The 19319-nt window shown below is 47.5% G+C and overlaps 1 protein-coding gene and 1 long non-coding RNA gene across 5 annotated transcripts in view; both read right to left on the bottom strand.

Annotated features, from left to right (window-relative positions):
- The window catches only part of Lrmda (leucine rich melanocyte differentiation associated), a 1036590-nt gene extending 1034648 nt beyond the window's left edge, over nt 1–1942 (bottom strand). For 2 of the 4 annotated variants that reach the window (XM_006519680.4, XM_006519679.4), the window contains exon 1: nt 1538–1942. In XM_006519680.4, coding sequence (XP_006519743.1) covers nt 1538–1567 — 30 coding nt within the window. In that variant the 5' untranslated portion in view covers nt 1568–1942. The remainder of the gene's footprint in view (nt 1–1537) is intronic. The other 2 variants (XM_006519676.4, NM_028275.1) reach the window with 2 other exon arrangements.
- A 698-nt stretch (nt 1943–2640) lies between these two features.
- Gm41106 lies at nt 2641–7668 on the bottom strand. Its single transcript, XR_874397.2, has 2 exons — nt 5101–7668; nt 2641–4405 (listed from the first exon to the last, which is right to left on the bottom strand). It is a non-coding gene; the product is annotated as a predicted gene, 41106 (long non-coding RNA).
- Nucleotides 7669–19319: the final 11651 nt, after the last annotated feature.

Below are 19319 nucleotides of genomic sequence, written 5' to 3'. Positions count from 1 at the left end.
AAAAAAGCCTTCCCACAAGTCAGCAGATGCCCCTGAGCTCTGTGAAGGTACCTGAAGCATCAAGTCTTGAGGAGGACAAGATAAGAACAAGGAAGTCTTGGGAAGTTTCAACCTCACTGTCAAGTTCTCCAGGAACTTGGAAGAAACTAAGCACAAAGAATGCTGGGACCAGAAATGCAGAGACCACAGTATGCAGGGGGAGAGGACCCTGCTTTGTAGGCAGATGCATGAGGGCAGGACCCCCTTCCCGGGCACACACCCCTCTTTCTAGGAAGCCAAACCTCCCAGAAGCCCCTATACCCTGGCTTAAAATAAGATTCTCCTTTTCTGGCCGCTCAGTGGAGGCTGACAGCAGCCTGGCAGGCTCACTGCTGAGCTCTGGACTTGTGCCTGTCTGAGACTCCAGGCAGAGCCAGGGATCCTAGGAGATTAGGCCAATAGGGGCAGCAGAGAGATGGCAATTCAGCTTATTTCCATCAATACCTGCAGGGTGCCTGGTGCATAGAAGTCACTCAATAAATGTATTCAGTTGAGGAATAAACTACCAGACTCTGTTTTTTTAAAAAAAAAAAAAAAAAATGGAGTAGTTTGGTAGGGTGCACCCAGCAGGTATTTGTGTTTCCCCTTTGTAAAACTCTGAGGCCTCTGAGGAAGAACAATTCCCTTATCCCTGATGCTCTGAGCCTAAAGGGAGAACTTTCACCCTGTCTCCCTAGGGTGGAGAACTTTGCATAGTGAGTGCTGGCTTCATGGGAGGCAAAGCAAAAGAGAAACTACTTTTTTTTTCAGCACATACAGGGTCCCTGCTCAGCCTAGGGGAGTTTACCAGAGACCTTACCAAAGAGCTGAAAACGGGCACTGCGGGGTGTCTACCATCCAGTCTTGCCATGCCTTAGTGACACCTCTTCAAGAACCAGAGTAAAAATGTAGCACACCCTGGGCCTCCACCAGCCTTGAAAAGGAACCTCATTGTGAAAACAGAGCTCCTCCAGCCCCCGGCCAGGCGACACTCTGTGGTTTTCGTTGTGGCTCTGATGACTCTGTGCGCTTTGCTGCCATGCCCCCTCCCCCCTTTCTCCCATGTAAATGTATCAGATCATTTGTACAGTTGCCCTGGTATCAATAGGTAAACGGTTGCGTATTAAAACATTTTTCTTGCACCCTAAAAGTTCTTCTAAAACCCGCATTGTGAAAGAAGAAACTGAACCACTTTTGGTGAAAAATATGAGCCACCAGCACTGGGTCGCATGGAGAAGTTAGTCCCTAAGTGTTGATCAGTGTGACTCTAAGGACAGAGGGAGTTGGGGGATCTCAACTGCTTATCACACCACTACAAAGTGTGGCAGGATCAAAAGAAGAGTCTGACCCTTCTTCAACTTGGAGAAAGTGTGGGTACTTGGCACACATCACCTGCACATGCGACCTCCTCCCAGGGAAAAGGCACTCAGGTTAAAAGCCTTGGAGACCCGTGCCCCTCTGTCCCTCCCATCCCCAACTGGATCCCGGGACTAGATGGGGCTCACTTGGACCGACTTACTTGAGTTCCACTGACCATGAGCCCAGCCATTGTGGCAGGAACCCAGCAGGCGGGCGGCACTGAGCAGGGTGGCGGGCGGCGCAGTTCCGCACTGGGAGGTCAGCTGACCAACGGAAGCCCTAGACTCCGGTCGGCCACCAAGAACTGTGCGCAGCAGCGCTGCCGCCGCTGGCTGGCTCAACCCGGTGCACGTGAACCTGCACCTCCGGGCAGCTCGCAGCGGGTGGCCCGCGGCGCTGCACCCAGCGTGGGAACCCCACGCGACTACTCCTCTCTCCTGCCCAGTTCCTGTCCGGTTCCTCTACGGCCCCCGCTCCCCAAAAGGTGCCCCTTCCAGAATCCAATGCCCAGAGCTTTATTGCATTCATCAGACTCAGACTTGAAGTGAAGGGTGAAGGGGGTCCCCATCGTGGACGTGTCAGCAGAGTTGCTGCTAGTTCCCGACTCAGAACTGGGCCTTCCCAGAATTTCACAATCTAGGTTACATAACCGTCCTCAACTGCTGGAAGGAGGGGCCTCTTCACTCAAAGTCCCCAGTACAGTCTAAAAAGTATGAGCTTGCTAGCAGTGGGGAATGGGTCTCCTGGTGGGATGGAGTTTCCATTTGTTAGAGAGAAGGCTACAAGGAAAGGTTGAATTTTCCCCTTAAAGTGTCAGCTGGTCATACAGCCCCTACTCTCTTCAGGCCCACCACCACCGCAGTAGCTGACAGTAATGAAAGTTAGGGCAGGAATATTGATAATGTCTCCTACTCTCAGGATCCTTTTGTTCTTATTCTCCTCCAAGGGAAGAGACATGTGTAAGAATCAAAGCTATTAATCCTGTCGGCAGCACACACACGAGCCTAAACACACATACGTGTATACACACACACACACACACACCCCTCCCACCTCACCCTCACCCTCCAGAAGGAAGAAGTGACCATTGTCACCTCCTGACTGGGAAATCCAACCCAAGACCAGCAGCTCCCACATTCCAGATTTCCCTCTGGAACCTTCTTCTTGCCTGCTCTTGCCTTCCCACCTCCACCCTAAGGATGGTGCCAGTCCTTACCTATCATTGGGGTCGTGGCTGATAGATAGGCCTAGAGCAAAGTCACGTTAGCAAGAGAAAAACACATTTAATCCAAGTTTTCCATGGTAGGGGAGCCTTCAGAAATGAAGGTGTGGTGGATGGGAAACCACAGGCCTGTAATGACAGCACTTGAGGGGCTGAGGCGGTATCTCAAACTGGAGGCCCGACGGGGCTACATAACAAGACTGTGTCTCTGAGAAGAAAATAGTGTGTATGTCCGTGTGTGTGTGTGTGTGTGTGTGTGTGTGTGTGTGTGTGTGTGCGTGTGTGTGTGTTCATGTGTGTGTGTATGTGTGTGTATGTATATGTTGGTATGTGTGTGTGTTCATGTGTATTCGTGTGTGTGTGTGTATGTGTATGTATTCATGTATGTTCGTGTGTGCATGTGTGTGCATGTGTGTGTGCATGTGTATGCATTCATGTATGTTCATGTGTGTGTGTGTGCATGTGTATGTATTCATGTATGTTCGTGTGTGTGTGCGCTCGCGTGCGCTCGCACAAAGATACAGCTCAGACTGGATGAAGCTGAGTTAGCTGAACAGGAATATGACGGACAAAAGGGTGCACTATTGAGTGTGTAAACATTAAAGGGAGAGGGCAGGAGAGCATCCCTCCCCCAGGGAGCCCACTGGGACTCTTCTGGGATCAGGATCTAAGGACTCTCCATCATACAAGGCAACTTGATTTCTTTGCGACCAGCTCCCACCCAGAAAGACAGCTTCAAGTAGGATCTCTAGGATGTAAGTCTTGCTCTGAGGGAGAGGGGGTCAGGTTCCCAGGATCCACCTTGGGGATGAGGAGTCTTGGCTTCTATGACTCATTTCTAGAGAGAGACGGTGCTGGAGACAGAAGAGCAGGAGACAGGAAGAGACTGCTTCTGAGGCTGAGCTGGGACCTTCCCTTCCCCATAATTATTATTACATTGTGTGTGTGTCCATTATAACATATATACATGTTCGCACTTGAAGAGGTGGATGACAGCTTTCGAAAGTTGGATCTCTCCTACCAAGCAGGTCCAGGAGAACTAACTCAGGCCCTTGGGCTTGACAGTGGTCACCTTTACCAGCTTAACCATCTCACTGTGCTCCCACCCTTTCCCCTTTCATTCTAAATGCTCATCCTGCCAGAGCCCTGGACTGTGGAGTGCCACTTTCTGAGTCCCTGCCCTGACTTGGCTGTTCTGCTCTCTTTATAGATGGATGCCAACATCACTCAACTAGATAAGGAAAGGCAGAGTCCTGGTCTCACTTTCAGGGCAGGTACTGTAGCTTGGCAGGACCACAGATAATTGTGGCTGCCACCTCCATACAGGAGAATGGTCACGAGACTTTGGCTGTCATTGTCTCTGTGTCTAAGCAGCACTTAGAAGCCACTGGCTATGCCTCCAATGATGACAGCTGTGATTGTGGTCAGAATTTTGCTCTGCCAGACAGTCCTGCTCTTCCAGACAGTCCTGCTCCTAGCACATCGCTAGACAGACAGGCTAGGATGGCAGCCTGCTGTTGTGCATCCAGAGGTTTCTGGAGGCTGCCTGCCTGCCCCTCTCTTTTACACTTGTCCCATAGGAAGAGTGGCTGCAGCCAAGTGGAGTCGTGGAAACGCAGTCAGACTATTTACTTTAGGTGGTTCCTGGAAACGCTTCAAGTGACGGGCAACAACAAAAAAGCTTTCCAGAGAGAAGGGGGGTGAAAAGGAGACTCCCAAGGCCTGGTGCCCCCAGGACAGCTGCCCCCTCCTACATTCAGTGCAGAGTCCAGGCTATCCAATCCATTGTCCACTTGGGTTTTCTGCCTGAAAGAGAAGAAATGGTTCAGTGAGGTAGCAGTTGTGATACTCTGTCCTCCCCTGCCACCTCCTACCTCAACCTGCCTAGAAGGACCTTAAGCAGAAGGTGACTCATAGAAGCCAGTGCCAAAACAAGGACCCCACTCATGCCCTTCCTCCACACACGGCTGCATCTTCTAAGCCAAGACTGTTATGCAAACACTGCTGATCACTAACACCATCGTGGACAAGGCTGGTCCCCCTTCACACGCGTCTCATGGCTGTTCCCTCCTCCACAGAGCCTCAGAAAGATTTTAAAACCCAAAATCTCCCAGTGTCTCCCATCCAGTTCCTCATAGAAGATATAATGTGATCTTCAACATCTCTGACAGGGCTGGAAGTTCATCTTGACTGGTAAAGAGCTTGCCTAGCATTGTCCAAGGCCCTGGGCTCAATCCTTCCTACCATAAAAAGGGAGGGAGACCCTGGTGCATATGTGTTACACATAAAATAAATCAATAGAATATAACAAAGGGGTTTTTTTTTAAGAAACATCTTTCTTATAGTCAGTCCCATCTTTCTATCCTCTGCCTGGACTCAGAGGAGATTTTAGTTTTGCCTGGAAATGCCTCCCCAGTGGCTCCTGTCTCCTACTCTGGGAACACACCAAGAAAGCCAGTTGACAGTGCATGCAAGGATCTTGGGAAGATTGTGAAACAAACCTCAGGATAGCTCCATCGGATGGAGGGTTTAGTGTATACTGTAGGGATCTGCAGAAAGTTCTTGATCAGAGTGAATGTCTGGGGTGGTTCCGGCTGCTACCGCAGAGTACCATAAACCCAAGTTAACAGCTGGGAATTCCTCATAGTTCTAGAGGCTGAGGAGTCCGAGATCAGGTGCCAGCAGATTCTATGTGTGGTGAGAGCCCACTCGCTGTCTTACCAGCAGCTACATCTCCCTGTGCCCTGTGAGGGACAAGCTAGCCATTGGAAGGGGGATCAGTAAGGACACTAATCCCATCGCAAGGGCCCCTCTGGTGACCCATCACCTCCTAAAGACCTCAGCTTCAAATACTCAAAGGGTTAAGGTTTTAACATGAACTTTAGGAGGACCCAAGCATTCAAGCTCTCCTGTTAGTAGTTTCCCTGGGGGTTGCTGTCAGAAGGCTCAAGCTGAAACTAGGGAGCTATCCTCTGCACTTGCCTGTCAGCTTCTGGGCGTTGGTCTAAAGAACAGAACAATGGGGGAGAAGACGAGGAGGAAGAGGAAAGGAGTGGAGATGAAGGAACACTAGATCTTATCTTCCTACCCAAGAAGATGGAGATGGGAGAGGGAGACACCTTTCTGCTTCCCTCTGACTAAACAAAAAAAATTGTAAGTAAAGTAGTCCTCCTCTTTGCAGGGAAGAGGGTAAACAGGGGCCGGAATGGAAGGATTTATAAGAATGAACAAGGAGCAGGAGCCTTGTTGAGGCTTCTGGATGGGCCAACTCCACTCCGGCCCCAGGAGCACTGAAAGGAAGGGGAGGCTCGTGCAAGTATTGGGGTTCCTCTTGAATCTCATCAACCTGTTCTATAATGAGAGCCACAGGCTCCATTTCATTCCCTAGCCTCACTGGGGACATTCTCAGGTAACATACACCCTTCAGGATAAATAGTCCAGCTTGCCCAGGGACATTTGTTATCCTGTGTCAATAAGAGATGCTGTCACTGTGATTATGTTTTCTGAGCCCCCATGAAGGTGTGTAGCCCAGTATGTGTAGATGCACACATGAGACCCAGAGAATATAAATCAAAACCAGGCACAACTGGGACCTCTGGGTCTGTGATTCTGGTCTCTAATGGGGCTTGTGGGGAGAGCAAGAAGGGTCAGCACACACAAGGGCACCTCCCCTTGCCACGCTGGAGGAAGAGGCCAAGGCTGAGCTTCCACTGTCACCCTTGCTGATAGTCCTTGGCAGAAAAGACCCTTTCCCTTTGGAGTTCTTCCTCTGTTGCATTCCCGGGGACACAAAGGAAGATCCTGTTTATTTCCAGTCAAGGGAGTTGATGTTGGGGTCAGCCAGGACCAGCCAAACAGGAACTGATTCCTTAAATCTTCAGATTGTGCCTTTGCAGTGCAGACAGGACCAGAGAGCAGGACCAGGCCAGTTCTGAAGCTCCCCAGCATTGTCTCCAGCCCGGCCTCCTTGCCTGCAAGGAAGTGGGGGACGAGTGGTCATCATTCATCATGTGCCAGCCTCTGGTTCAGGCTCTCCACACTGAGATTTCAGCTTTGAAAAAACAACAAGACATGTGCATATGAAATGCTCCTTGATAACGCATCTCCCTTTCAGGCCTTAAGAGGGGAGGAGGGGTGGAAATGCAAGAAAAAGTAGGGTTCCAAGTACCTATGGCAGAGGACAGAAGGTGATAGACGCTCCCAGACATTTCCAGTGTCCCTCAGTGAGAACAATGGATATCTTTTAAGTGTTTTGTGTGCCATCACAGTATCTGGCTCAGGGACTCCTATAAGTGCTCGTTCATTACTAGTTCCTGTTACAACACTTACTATGCTTCTTTCTCTGTTCCTCTATTCACCTTCGCTTTATGCTTTGATGGGTTTGAGCTTTTGCTGGTGGTGTGTGTGTGTGTGTGTGTGTGTGTGTGTGTGTGTGTGTGTGTAGTGTAGTGTAATGTATGTACACATGTGGATGTGCACACGTGTACAAACAAGTATACATGCATGACCGACATTCAGTGTTCTCTTCAGGTATCTTGTTCTCTGAGACGTGGTCTTCATCTGAACCTGAGGTACAGTGACACTGAGCTCAGTGGCCGGTCTGTGATCTCCAGGGATCCACCTGCCTGTGTGCCCCTTGCCCCAGCACTGGGGTTGCCTCCTGATCCACAGGCTGAGCAGACCAGCTTTTATGTGGGTGCTGGGACTCCAAACTCAGGTCACCAAGCTCACTCAGCAGGTGATTTGCCCACTGAACTACCTCCCTAGCCTGGTTCTTAAGAAGTTTCGTGCGAGCCAGACTCAATACGTGTCTGTAATTTGGTGTTCGGTGGCTGCAGTAGCAGGGAGATCACAAACATTAGCAGGAGCTCCAGAGTAAGACCCTATCTCAGAGTCCAAAACTATCATGTAGTTGTTTTTCTATCCAGATGCAAACAGCAGGAGAAAAGCAAGAGAGTGTGGGGCAGATGAGATGGGAGGGGCTTCTGCCCTCTCTTCTATGTTTGTGACATGAACATACTACTTTTGCAGCTAAAAATAAAGAAGCTGAACCTGGCAGCACATGCATTTAATCCCAACACTAAGAAGCTAAAGGGAGACAGATCTCTGTGAGTTTGAGGCTAGCCTAGTCCACTTAGTCAGTTCAAGGCCAGCTAGGGCTGTATAGTGAGACCCCAGTCTCAAAATAAATAAAATAAAATAAAATAAAATACAGAGAGAGACTGATATAGAAAGAACAGGAAAATGAAACTTGGCTGCTGGCACTGCACTCACTACCCACCCTTCTTTCAGCTTAGCTTTAACAGATCTTGAGAGTCCAGCTTTGGTCCCTTTGCTTGGAACTTGTAGGCTACTCCCCTGGCTTAGGAGGTAAGTAATCTGTACTTCAGAAGAAAGAGGCTCATACTAGACTTTGGCAAGGAAACTAGAACAAAACAAGAAAATCTGTATCAATTGTCGATTTCCAGTGAGGGGGTACCTTTCTAGAACCCCAACTGCAGAGGTTCTGTGGTCTAGAACTTGGGGATGTACTCCTCAGACCCTCAGTTAAATTCACAGAATTTGAGGGTAACTTCAGGAAGCAGGTCCCCTTCCCCCTCCTGTAACTAGGATTTGTAAATGTCCAAGTCAGCTGCTCCAAAGTGGTGCCTGGTGACTCACATCTGTAATGCTGTCGGCATTCAGTTTGGAAGGCTGAGTCTGGAGGATCACCATCATTTCAACGCTGGTCTGGGCTAGGTAGTGAGTGCCAAACTGTGTCTTCAAAGGGAATGTGAAATGAAGAAAGGAAGAGAGGAAAGAGGGAAGGGAGAGAGGAAGGGTGGGAAGAAGAAAGAGAGAGGGGGGAAGGGGAGAGGGACAGGGACGGGGGAGAGAGGGAGGGGGAGGAAAAGAGGGAAAAAGCAAAGAGAGGGGGGATAAATCATTGATTCCATAAAATTATTTTGTTTCTACTTCTTAACTGTAATTGAATTGTAATATAAATATCTGATATGTAGGATATCTGATATGTGATCCCCAAAGGGTTCACGACCCACAGGTTGAGAACCATGGTCTGGAGCGTAGAAGAGACTTGCCCAGCACAACCAGCAAATGAGCAGCTGCCCCCACCATGACTAAGAAATGGGACTCCTCCTGCATCCCACCAGCACAGGCTGAGGAGGACTTGAAGGTACCATTCCACATCTAATCACTGCTTGCCATTCTGTAGCCATTTTCCTCGTCCAGAGCCCCACATAGATGCACCAGAAATTAACATCTTTGAAGTTCTCTCTGCAAGGAAATGGCTATCCATGTTCTTCCTCTCCTTACAGAGCTCCGAGGGATACATGTTCCTTTCTTCTCTATCTATCTCGCCTAGTTGCAAATTGTGCTCACTCCCCAGCGTTCCTATTTGTCCTGCCTCTAAAGAGATGATGGTGAATAAATGGATCCCTGGAAAGAAAATAATTGTTCCTGAGATTTATTTTCATAATTATTTACAAGGATTATTTTAGAATACATGGAGAGCAATAATAAGAATGCACACACACACACACGAGTTCTGAAAGGATTTCCTGAAATTAATTCCAAGTCTCTTCCTACTTTTCCAGACTACGAAGCTCTGAGCAGAAGCAAAATAACCAACCTAGCCTCGGGTCTGAAGCTGCCAGCTCCAGAGGTTGAGGACAAAGGAGAGTCATCTCTTGGTCACACTCTGGCCTGGGTATGACATCCACCTTTGTCACTAAGTAGTGGGAGCCCATAATAAGTCTGCAACTAAACTTTCCTCAAGTGTAAACAAACCTCAGGAGTTTGGGAGCTTGTCTGGGGCAATTTTGTTGTTGTTTGGGGGTGGGAGTATTTTTTAGACAAGGTCTTCTGTCGCTGGTCTCCAACTTGGTTGTATAGCTGAGGATGACTGAGTTCCTGGTCCTCCAGGGATTTTATTAGAATGAAATACCACATAGCATGAATTTAGTATAGGAGCCAACTTGGTTTTGTGCATGCCACATCAATGCTCTACCAACTAAGCCCCATCCCCAGCCCAGGATCTGTAGATGAAAAAGAGTATGCTGCACATTGGATCAGGGGTTCCTGAAAGGCCTGTGTGTTAAAGGCTTGGTGACTAGCGCAGCATAATTGGAAGATGGTAGAAACTTTGAAAGATTCGGGCCTAGTGGGAAGTTTTCCAACCATGATCCCCACAGGGGCAAAAGCCAAAAGGCTGATCAACCCAAAACCAGGTTGAAACCCCTAAAACTAGGTGCCAAAATAAACCTTGCATCTTTACAAGTTATTGTCTCTGCAACTTGTTACAGTATTAGAAAACTGACAAACACGAAGAAAGATGTTAAGTACATGTAAGTATACTTATCTGCACAAAACAAAGAAAAGATTTCTTAGCAGATATCACAAAGTGCTTAGTATGTGCTGGTCCCTGGGGCACGAGCAGTAACAAGTTATCCTTAATGCCTGTGCCCGTGAGACTTGGATTATAGCAGAGAGAGACAGGTACCAAGCAGGCTTGTAAGATGATCTCAAGAATGTGAACTACACCCTTTCAGACACACTGATGTAGGCTGTGAAGAGGAAAGTACCACGAAGGTACGGGAGGTGGGCATGCTGTGTCATGGCTCTGATAGCCAGCCTTCCTCACAGGACACCTGGCTGCATCTTGAGCGCGACTCACTGCCTTGGACAGTGTCTTTTTGTGATACCCAAACTGCACAACCTTTGGGCAGCTGTGGGATGTCCTGAAAAAGGGCTCTTCTGAGGAAGAAAGGGTATCAGAACCTTGACATGGGGCCTGCCACAGAAAGACCTGGAAGAAGGATCTCCCAGACAGAAGGACTGGCAGGTACAAACCAGTGCCTGACCTCTTACTCCTGCTACTTATGCTTGAGCGGCGTGTTGGTTAGCTGCCTCATCACTGGGACAAAACGACTCAAGCAGGGAAAGAAGCTGTATCTTGACTTAGACTTTGAGGGGTCAGCCCACCACTACAGGGGAGTTCTGACATGAGACAGCTTGTCACATTGTACTCGTGGTCAGAAAGCAGAAAGAGATCAACTATGGTATTCAGCTTGCTTTCGTTTTGTATGTTTGGTCCAGCACCCCAACCTATAGCTCAGTGCTGTCCATATTTGGATCATCCCACTTCGACTAACGTCATCTAGAAAGTTCCTCACAGGCTCAAAGGTTTGTCTTCTAAGAGACTCTAGAGCTTGTCATGTTGACAATACTAACAATTACGAGTAATAAACCAGAACCGAAGTGCTTCAAAGAACGTCACCTCAGCCAATAGGAGGAGAGGGCCAGGACTGACAAGGTAGTTCAGTGGGTAAGGGCAATTGTTCCCAAGTCTGATGGCCTGAGTTCAATCCCTGGAACCCACATGATTGATAGAATGAGAGAGTTAGCTTCCCCAAGTGCTGTAACACACACACACACATGATAGAATGAGAGAGTTGGCTTCCCCAAGTGCTGTAACACACACACACACACACACACACACACACAATTATAGAATGAGAGAGTTGGCTTCCTCAAGTGCTGTAACACACACACACACACAATGATAGAATGAGAGAGTTGGCTTCCCCAAGTGCTGTAACACACACACACAATGATAGAATGAGAGAGTTGGCTTGCCCAAGTGCTGTAACACACACACACACACACACACACACACACACACACACACACATGATAGAATGAGAGAGTTGGCTTCCCCAAGTGCTGTAACACACACACACACACACAATGATAGAATGAGAGAGTTGGCTTCCCCAAGTGCTGTAACACACACACACACACACACACACACACACACACATGATAGAATGAGAGAGTTGACTTCCCCAAGTGCTGTAACACACACACATGATAGAATGAGAGAGTTGGCTTCCCCAAGTGCTGTAACACACACACAAACACACAATGATAGAATGAGAGAGTTGGCTTCCCCAAGTGCTGTAACTAACACACACACACACACACACACACACACACACACACACGATAAAATGATAGAGTTGGCTTCCCCAAGTGCTGTAACACACACACACTCACACATGATAGAATGAGAGAGTTGGCTTCCCCAAGTGCTGTAACACACACACACACACACATGATAGAATGAGAGAGTTGGCTTCCCCAAGTGCTGTAACACACACACACACAATGATAGAATGAGAGATTTGGCTTCCCCAAGTGCTGTAACACACACACACAATGATAGAATGAGAGAGTTGGCTTCCCCAAGTGCTGTAACACACACACACACACATGATAGAGTGAGAGAGTTGGCTTCCCCAAGTGCTGTAACACACACACACACACACACACACACACACACACACACACACAAAGTTTCCAAAAAGAAGAGAATCATGGGGTACATCAGGCGTTGATGCGCCGTTTGCTTCCAAAGCATACGTGGGCTGAGCCTGGAAACCACAGAGCCGAAGCTAAGATGGCGGTGGGGAGAATCTGTGGTCCTGTGGAAGGCCTGGAGGACACTTGAGAAGGGGAATATGATGTGCCGGTCCTTACACATGGCTGCACCATAGCTCTCACAGGCACAGCATAGACATACATGAACATGTAAGGAGCATGGGCCACACTAGCCTCATGTCCCTGTTCTCTATTTACTAGCTACCATCTTCCCCTTGAATTCCAGCCCTAGACACACAAAGGTTGTCCTCACTGCATCAGCTACTTTTGACCAGTATAGAATGTGGACATGTTAGACTGTCACTACTTCACTAAAACTACAAAGATTTACAGTTTGTGGTGAGGTACTGGAGAGTCAGTCTCTTCATTCATTCAAAATATATACAGTAGCCAGGCTCAGTGGCATGGACCCATGGACCCAGTAATTCATGAGGCAGATGATTTAAGAACATGAGTTTAAGGCAAGCCTGGGTAACACTTCATAAGCTAATGAAAATAATAATATAATTTGAAGCAGGGTGTGGCAGCACACACCTGCAATTCCAGATCAGGAGGTGAATGTATGAGGTCCAAAGGTTCAAGACCAGCCTCCGCTAACCAAGGCTACACAAAAATCTCTCTCTCACACACACACACACAAACACACACACACACTCATGTGCACTCATGCACACACACTCACTTACAAATATTTTTAAAATACATATTGCTTTTGAATATTATATACATATCATGTACATGATATGCATATAATATATATGATACATATAATGTACATATAATATACATATGCATGTAATATGCAGATACATATATATATTTCCTACTATGTGTCTGACTTGAACCCTGGTGATGGACTAGTAAGGAAAACCAAGCTTCTAACTGTGAAGAGCTTACTCTTAGTGGCTAATGAGCACAGTGTCACTTGGTGGTGAGGCACGTTCTAGACAATAATGGAGCATGTGTCGGACAAAATACAGGGATGCATGAGATGAGATGACCAGGAAGTCCCCACTGAGAGAGAGAGAGAGACTTGAGCAAATACTGTAGAAAGTAGAGGGAGAGTCACATGGACATGGGGTGGAGGAGGAGGGGTCCCCATAACAGGGATGGAAGAAACGAAGGCCAACCCTGAGGCAGTAGAGCATCTGAAGAGTTTGGGGAGATGTCAGAGTGGCTGAAGTGAGTGAAAGGGAAACGAAAAGTGACGTCATGAGGTGGGGTGCACTGGGCACTGCTGGTGTAAGAACAGAAACACTAATCTAGAACTAGAATTTCTGCTTCAGCTGAAGAGAGGCCTGAGCAAGCCGACCGACCTGATCCAACTCACTTGCATTTTCTGAAGATTGCTTTGGCTGCTATGGTGACCATGACCATAGAGGAGAAGGACAGGATCAGGGGACGAAGCAGCAGGCTATCACAGGAATCCTGTGGGCAGTGCACATTGCCAGGACACCTTTAAAGATGATAACAACTGAATTTGCTGATGGCTTGGACAGGAAAAGTATAAGAAACACGGGAGTTAAAGGTGACTCTAAGATTTGGGGCTGAGCAACTGTCACGGGGTAGAGCTGTCATGGTGAGCTGGGTGGACCCCGTTGAGCAGCGAGAAGGGATTGTAGTATTAATTCTGGACCTGACATATTTGTCATGACTTTGAGACTTTAAGTGGAGAGGCAAAACTGAAGGTTGTCACAAAGTTTGGGAGATGGATCTGGAGTTGAATCAGAAACCTAAGTGTCTTCAGCTTTATTTGGCATATAAAGCCCCAAAAGAGGAGTGGGGAAATAGTGCACACTAAGAGCCACAAGTCACAGAGGATTAGGGGACGCCACAGAGCCTGAGGGACAACAAAAGAGGGAAGGGAAGGCCAAAAGCATGTTGAGAACTCTTAAGTCAGTAAGGGACCAAGAAAGGAGATTAAGAATGCCACTGTCGTGTAGCCAAGGGTCATGAGGGGTTGGCAGAAGCACTATATGACTGTGGCCTTCACACAAACTTGGGCATCAACTGACATACAGATGACCACTTATGTATACATTACAGAGCAGGGACATCTTGCCAGTGGAGCAATCTCTCTGTCACTACAATAAGTGAACAGCATCGCCAATGGTCTGGCATCATCGCACATTCTGACGTGATCAGACGGGCTGTGTGCTCATAGAGTCCTGGTATGCTGCTCCTGCCAAAATGTTGAACCAGAACAACAAATGCAGAAAGTAGAGTATTTCACAACACATCTGGACTAGGCCGTCCAAAAAGTGAATGGGGGGTGGCACAAAGAAGAGTCTGAGAGAAGAAATGAGCTAAAGACACAGAACAGCTTCTTACCAGGCACACATCTGTAATCCCAGCACTCAGGACGCTGAAACTGGAGATTCCTTAGGCTACATAGTGAGTTCCACATCAGCCAGGGCTATGAGACCTTAGGGGAAAGAGAAACCACGAAGGATGCCTGATCTATGATTGGACAATGGAAGTGGAGATAAAAAGCTTACAAGAGCATTTCACAGACAACTGGGAACATTTAAATCTGAACCGTTTGAAAATATGATTGATGATACTGAATTAACATTGATTTTCTTACTTGTACAAATTGTACCATTTTTAAAAAAAAAACTATCCTTTGGTCTGGAATATGCAATGTGAAGTAATTAGGGCTACATATCAAAACTCATACAGCATTAAGATGGTTCAGTGTGGAAGGTGACAGAGAGCGTGGCAGTGACAACCAGGGACTCTGGGTGAGCAGAGGGATTTCACTATCTTAAATTTTCTAATAAACTTGACATTTCATAATTAAAACATTAAGAAAGAAAGGGGAAATGATAAGCTATGTCTGGGTCGCTTAAGATCAAGGGATCTTGACCTAAGCCAGAAATGAACAACATAGGAGACAGGGTGACCTTGACAATACAGACAGCAAAAGAGGTAAGCAGGGACAGGACTGGGGAGAGCTCTGTGGGCCTAGCTCAGAGGATGATGTGGAGGCAGAAATGATGACATTTGTGCTTCAGTGCCACCAGTTTGTAGAGGATGTTTAGATGGAGAGAGAGGTCAGGGAAATGTCCTCACGGGCTCTCAGAGCATACCATACCTGTCAGGAGCCATGAGGGCTGAAGGGAGAAGCTGTGGGAGGAGCCTAATGGGGGATGTCTGCAAACATGGCAGCCTATTGCTTTGACTTTCAGGGCAGAGGCTGGAGAAGCCACTGTAACGTCACTCCCCAAAGTACCAGCTCTGGGTGGAGTGATGAGCCCTGCTTGGGACACGATGAGTTTTATGTCACAGTCATTGATTCCTCCTCTGGGGGAAGCAGCAGATAGGACCCTGTGAGTCACTCCCATGCCATTCTGTGCTCCTTTAGTACATAAGCTAAAGTAAGAATGCTGGGGTCACAACTCTGGGTATGACCATGACCTGTTAATGTCTCCATTTTCTGGGACTTACTCTCATGAGAGGCTTAGCATTTCCATTGCTGTGAAGAGACACCATGACCACACCAACTCTTATAAAGGAAACATGTCATTGGGGCTGGCTTATAGTTTCATAGGTTCAGTCCATTGTTATCATGGTAGGAAGTGTGACAGTGTACAGGCAGACATGGTGTTGGAGGAGCAGAGAGTCTACATCTTGATCCACAGGCAACAGGAGACTGTGTCGCTGGGTGTGGCTTGAACACATATGAGACCTCAAAGCCACCTCCACGGTGACACACTTTCTCCAACAAGACCATACCTACTCCAATAAGGTCACACCTCCTAATAGGACCACTCTCCATGGTTTTCCTCAATGGACCAAGCTGCCAGTGACTCCTCTAGGGTCTGAAATTCCCTATTAATGCCCCCCTCCACTTTGATATTGGTTGCCTCCGAATTGATGTCTGTTCCTGGCTTAAAGTGCTCAGCCCTTGAATACAGAGAATCCTTTTGAAAACTACTGATCACCTGCCCAGAATAGGTGATCAATAAACTAGAAAGAGAAAGACAGAGAAGGGGAGGCCACAGGATGTCATTTTTCCACACTAAAGACACCCAAAGCATACTGTACAGCCGTCCACGCTGTGGAGACATAAATTTACATAAGGGCCTTGGATGTCAGCCCCAGCTGTTCTCACACCTACCTCCATGCATATGTTGGAGCCCTGGTTTGAAGTCTCACAGCAACATAGCCCACAAGGTTCTTGCCTAGGCCTTTTGCAGTAAGTGACTCACCCAATTAAGACTATCTACATAACAAAGCCTCACCGGGCGCAGAGGTCACAGAGACTGCGAAGTGTCTTTAGTGTATGCAGCAGGGAAGGCTCACTAATTACCAGTCATTTCCACCCCTCAACAGCCTGACAGCCTTTGAGATGCAGGGAATAAAAGACTCCCCAAATTCCCACCCCACACCCGTCACTTCTTCTCCAACCCACCCCAGCATTTCAAGCCTGTGACTAATAGGTTCCAGGGAAGGGACCCTTCCCACCTGGCTGAAAGCAAAGGGGGTAGTTTGTTTCCAATAGGTGGACAGGCACTTTTTCCTAAAAGGTCTGTATCTTCGTTTCTTTTAAACAAGAAAAGGAAACATACGTCCCACCATCAGCTCCTTATTCTTAGAGGCAATGCATGTTTGTGGCAGAAACTGTGGGTGAGCAAAAAGAAAGTTAGTCACCCACAGCCCAATCCCAGAGAGGATCAATGGTCCCACAGATGCTCTGTCAGCCTGCTGTATAGGTGACAGGTACTGCATGTGTGCATATCCTTGCCCCTTCATAGCCCACTCTTCAGACTGAATATTCTATCACTATCATCCTTTCTCATGGACAAAGATCAGAGCTAATGCGGATGCTGACTGAGCTGGAAGCAATAGTGCATGAAGCTCAAGAGGGAAGCATTTGGAGAATTTCTGAAAGGGAGTTGCTTGGAGACTATAAAGGGCAAGTGATTTTACCCCCCAGAAGCCTCAGTCTCCTCATCTGCAAAGTGGGCATAACAGTATATGCCTCACAGTTGTTGTGTTGAGGATTAAGGGATTAAGGGAGACTCTGGTTGTGAAAGGACTATTCTGGTTGTTGGACATTTTACAACCCATTTTAATAAGTGTTCATTAATTAGTGCTTGCTTTCTACTTAGCCCGCTGCTCGTCAATTTTGAGAATATAAAGAGAGAATGCATCTAGGCTCAAGCCTAGAGGAGTTCAAGATCTAATTAGAAAGTTGAACACACACAGACAGAGAGATCCCAAAATTAAAGTAGGAGAATTTAAACAGCTAATAAAAGTTATCATTAATTAGTAGATAATTAAGAGCCAGACAAGAAGCATAGACAGGACTCCAAGGTTTCAGAGGTCAGAAAGCAAATGATCTCAGTAATGGCCGCCATGAGTACTTCCCCCAGCCAGCAGAGCACTTTCTTTCTCATTTCCCCACTGACTGGATGAAGTGGAGACTGTTATTACTCTCATTCTGCAGAGGAGGAAATGGAAAGTTCAGAGGTCAAAACCCTCACCTGGCCACACACCTAGTAAATGAAGTCATAATGATAAGTCATAATCATGCTATCTTTCAGACTGAAGTAGTTGGACCCAGTCATCGTGAGGCATTGGGCCATGCTGCTTGATGGAACTCACGGCACAGTCTAATAACCATCAGGCATGTTTACAAGACACTCGGTAGGCCAGACTGTAACAAGTCAGTCGACACTGTTAGTTGGGAGTAACAGAGACTAACTCTGAAGAGTTCAAGGGAAGGAGAGGAGGAGGAGGAGGAGGGGGAGGAAGAGGAGGAGGAGGAGGAGGAGGAGGGGGAGGAGGAGGAGGAGGAGGAGGGGGAGGAGGAGGGGGAGGAGGAGGAGGAGGAGGAGGAGGAGGAGATTACTACCAGGTTATCAAGAAGTTCATGGGACTAGAAAGAAGACCAGCAACCCACCCAGGGACATGGACAGGAGTGGTTTGTTGGAGTGGGAGTGGCCTTGTTGGAGTGGGCGTGGCAGTGTAAGAGTAGGTGTGTCACTGTAAATAGGAACTGGCAGTAACTAGGACTGGATGGCTCTGCTACTGTACAAGTACAGTAATCCACTGCCTGAACTCCCACCATCATTACACAGAGGGCAGGATCTGTCCTCTCCACTCTGCCTCCCCATGCCATTGTCATTATCACAGATTCAGTTCTTCTGACAAGGGCTTCCAAATGATTCTTCATCCTCTGTTCTCCCATTTCAGAATCAGAGACCCAGGAAGGGGACCTCACTGGTGGGGCCTCAGCTGCTGGGCAGGAAGAAGATAAATGCAGCCCCTCCCACATCCCGCATCAGTACTTAGAAGCAGACGCCGGTTTCCACCAAACAGGAAAGACTTCCAGACACTTGAAAGTCAAAGAAAAGAGAACTAGCAATGTCCATATGAACTAACTACTTTACTGTAGTGCCCTGAGTTAAATAAAGGTTTTCCCACACTCAACTACTACTCTAAAATACCAAAGTCATCTCACAGGAATGCTTGCCTGCTTCTGAGGCTATTTCACAATCCATCTGTATTAGTTATTTTTCTATTGCTGTGATAAATACCATGACCAGGGCAATTTATAGAGGGAAAGGTTTATTTGTAGCTTATAGCTCCAGAGGGATAGAGTCCGCCCTGGAGGGGGAACAGCAGGCATGGTGGCTGAAGTGGCAAGCTGAGAGCTCACATCTTGAACCTCAAGCACAGAGCAGAGAAAACGAACTGGAAATGGTTTGAGTCTTTCAACTCCCAAAGCCTGCCTTCAGTGTGACACACTTCCTCCAACAACAAGGCCATTCCTCCTTAGGCCACCCACAAACAGCACTACCAACCAAAGACTGTGGGAGACATTTCTCATCCATGAAGGAAAATCACCAAGATAGACTTCAATCACCTTTCTTGATCTCTGTGCTGGTGCCCCCAGGGCATAGCACCACTGGAGAGAATTGCTAAGTGGGAAGGTTAATGTGGTGGAGTAAACAGGTTTGGCTCCCACAGACTCATGGTTTTGAATACTTGGTCCTTGGGGAGTGGCACTATTAGAAGGCATGACCTTGTTGGAGTAAGCATGGCTTTGTTAGAGGAAGTTTGTCACTGTGCAGGTGGGCTTTGAGGTCTCATATGCTTAAGCAACACCCAGTATGGCTCACATCTCCCACTGCCTGCAGATCATACTAAAGAACTCTCAGCTTCTCCAGCACCATGTCTGCCTGCATGGTGCCATGCTTCCCGCCATAATGATAATAGACTAAACCTCTGAAACTATAAGCCAACCCCAATTAAATGGTTTTAAGAGTTG

Source organism: Mus musculus, chromosome 14 (genome assembly GCF_000001635.26).
Source record: "Mus musculus strain C57BL/6J chromosome 14, GRCm38.p6 C57BL/6J".
Lineage (NCBI taxonomy): Eukaryota > Metazoa > Chordata > Mammalia > Rodentia > Muridae > Mus > Mus musculus.
The sequence above is the reverse complement of the archived record's forward strand: the minus strand, read 5'-3'. Positions and strand labels throughout refer to the sequence as shown.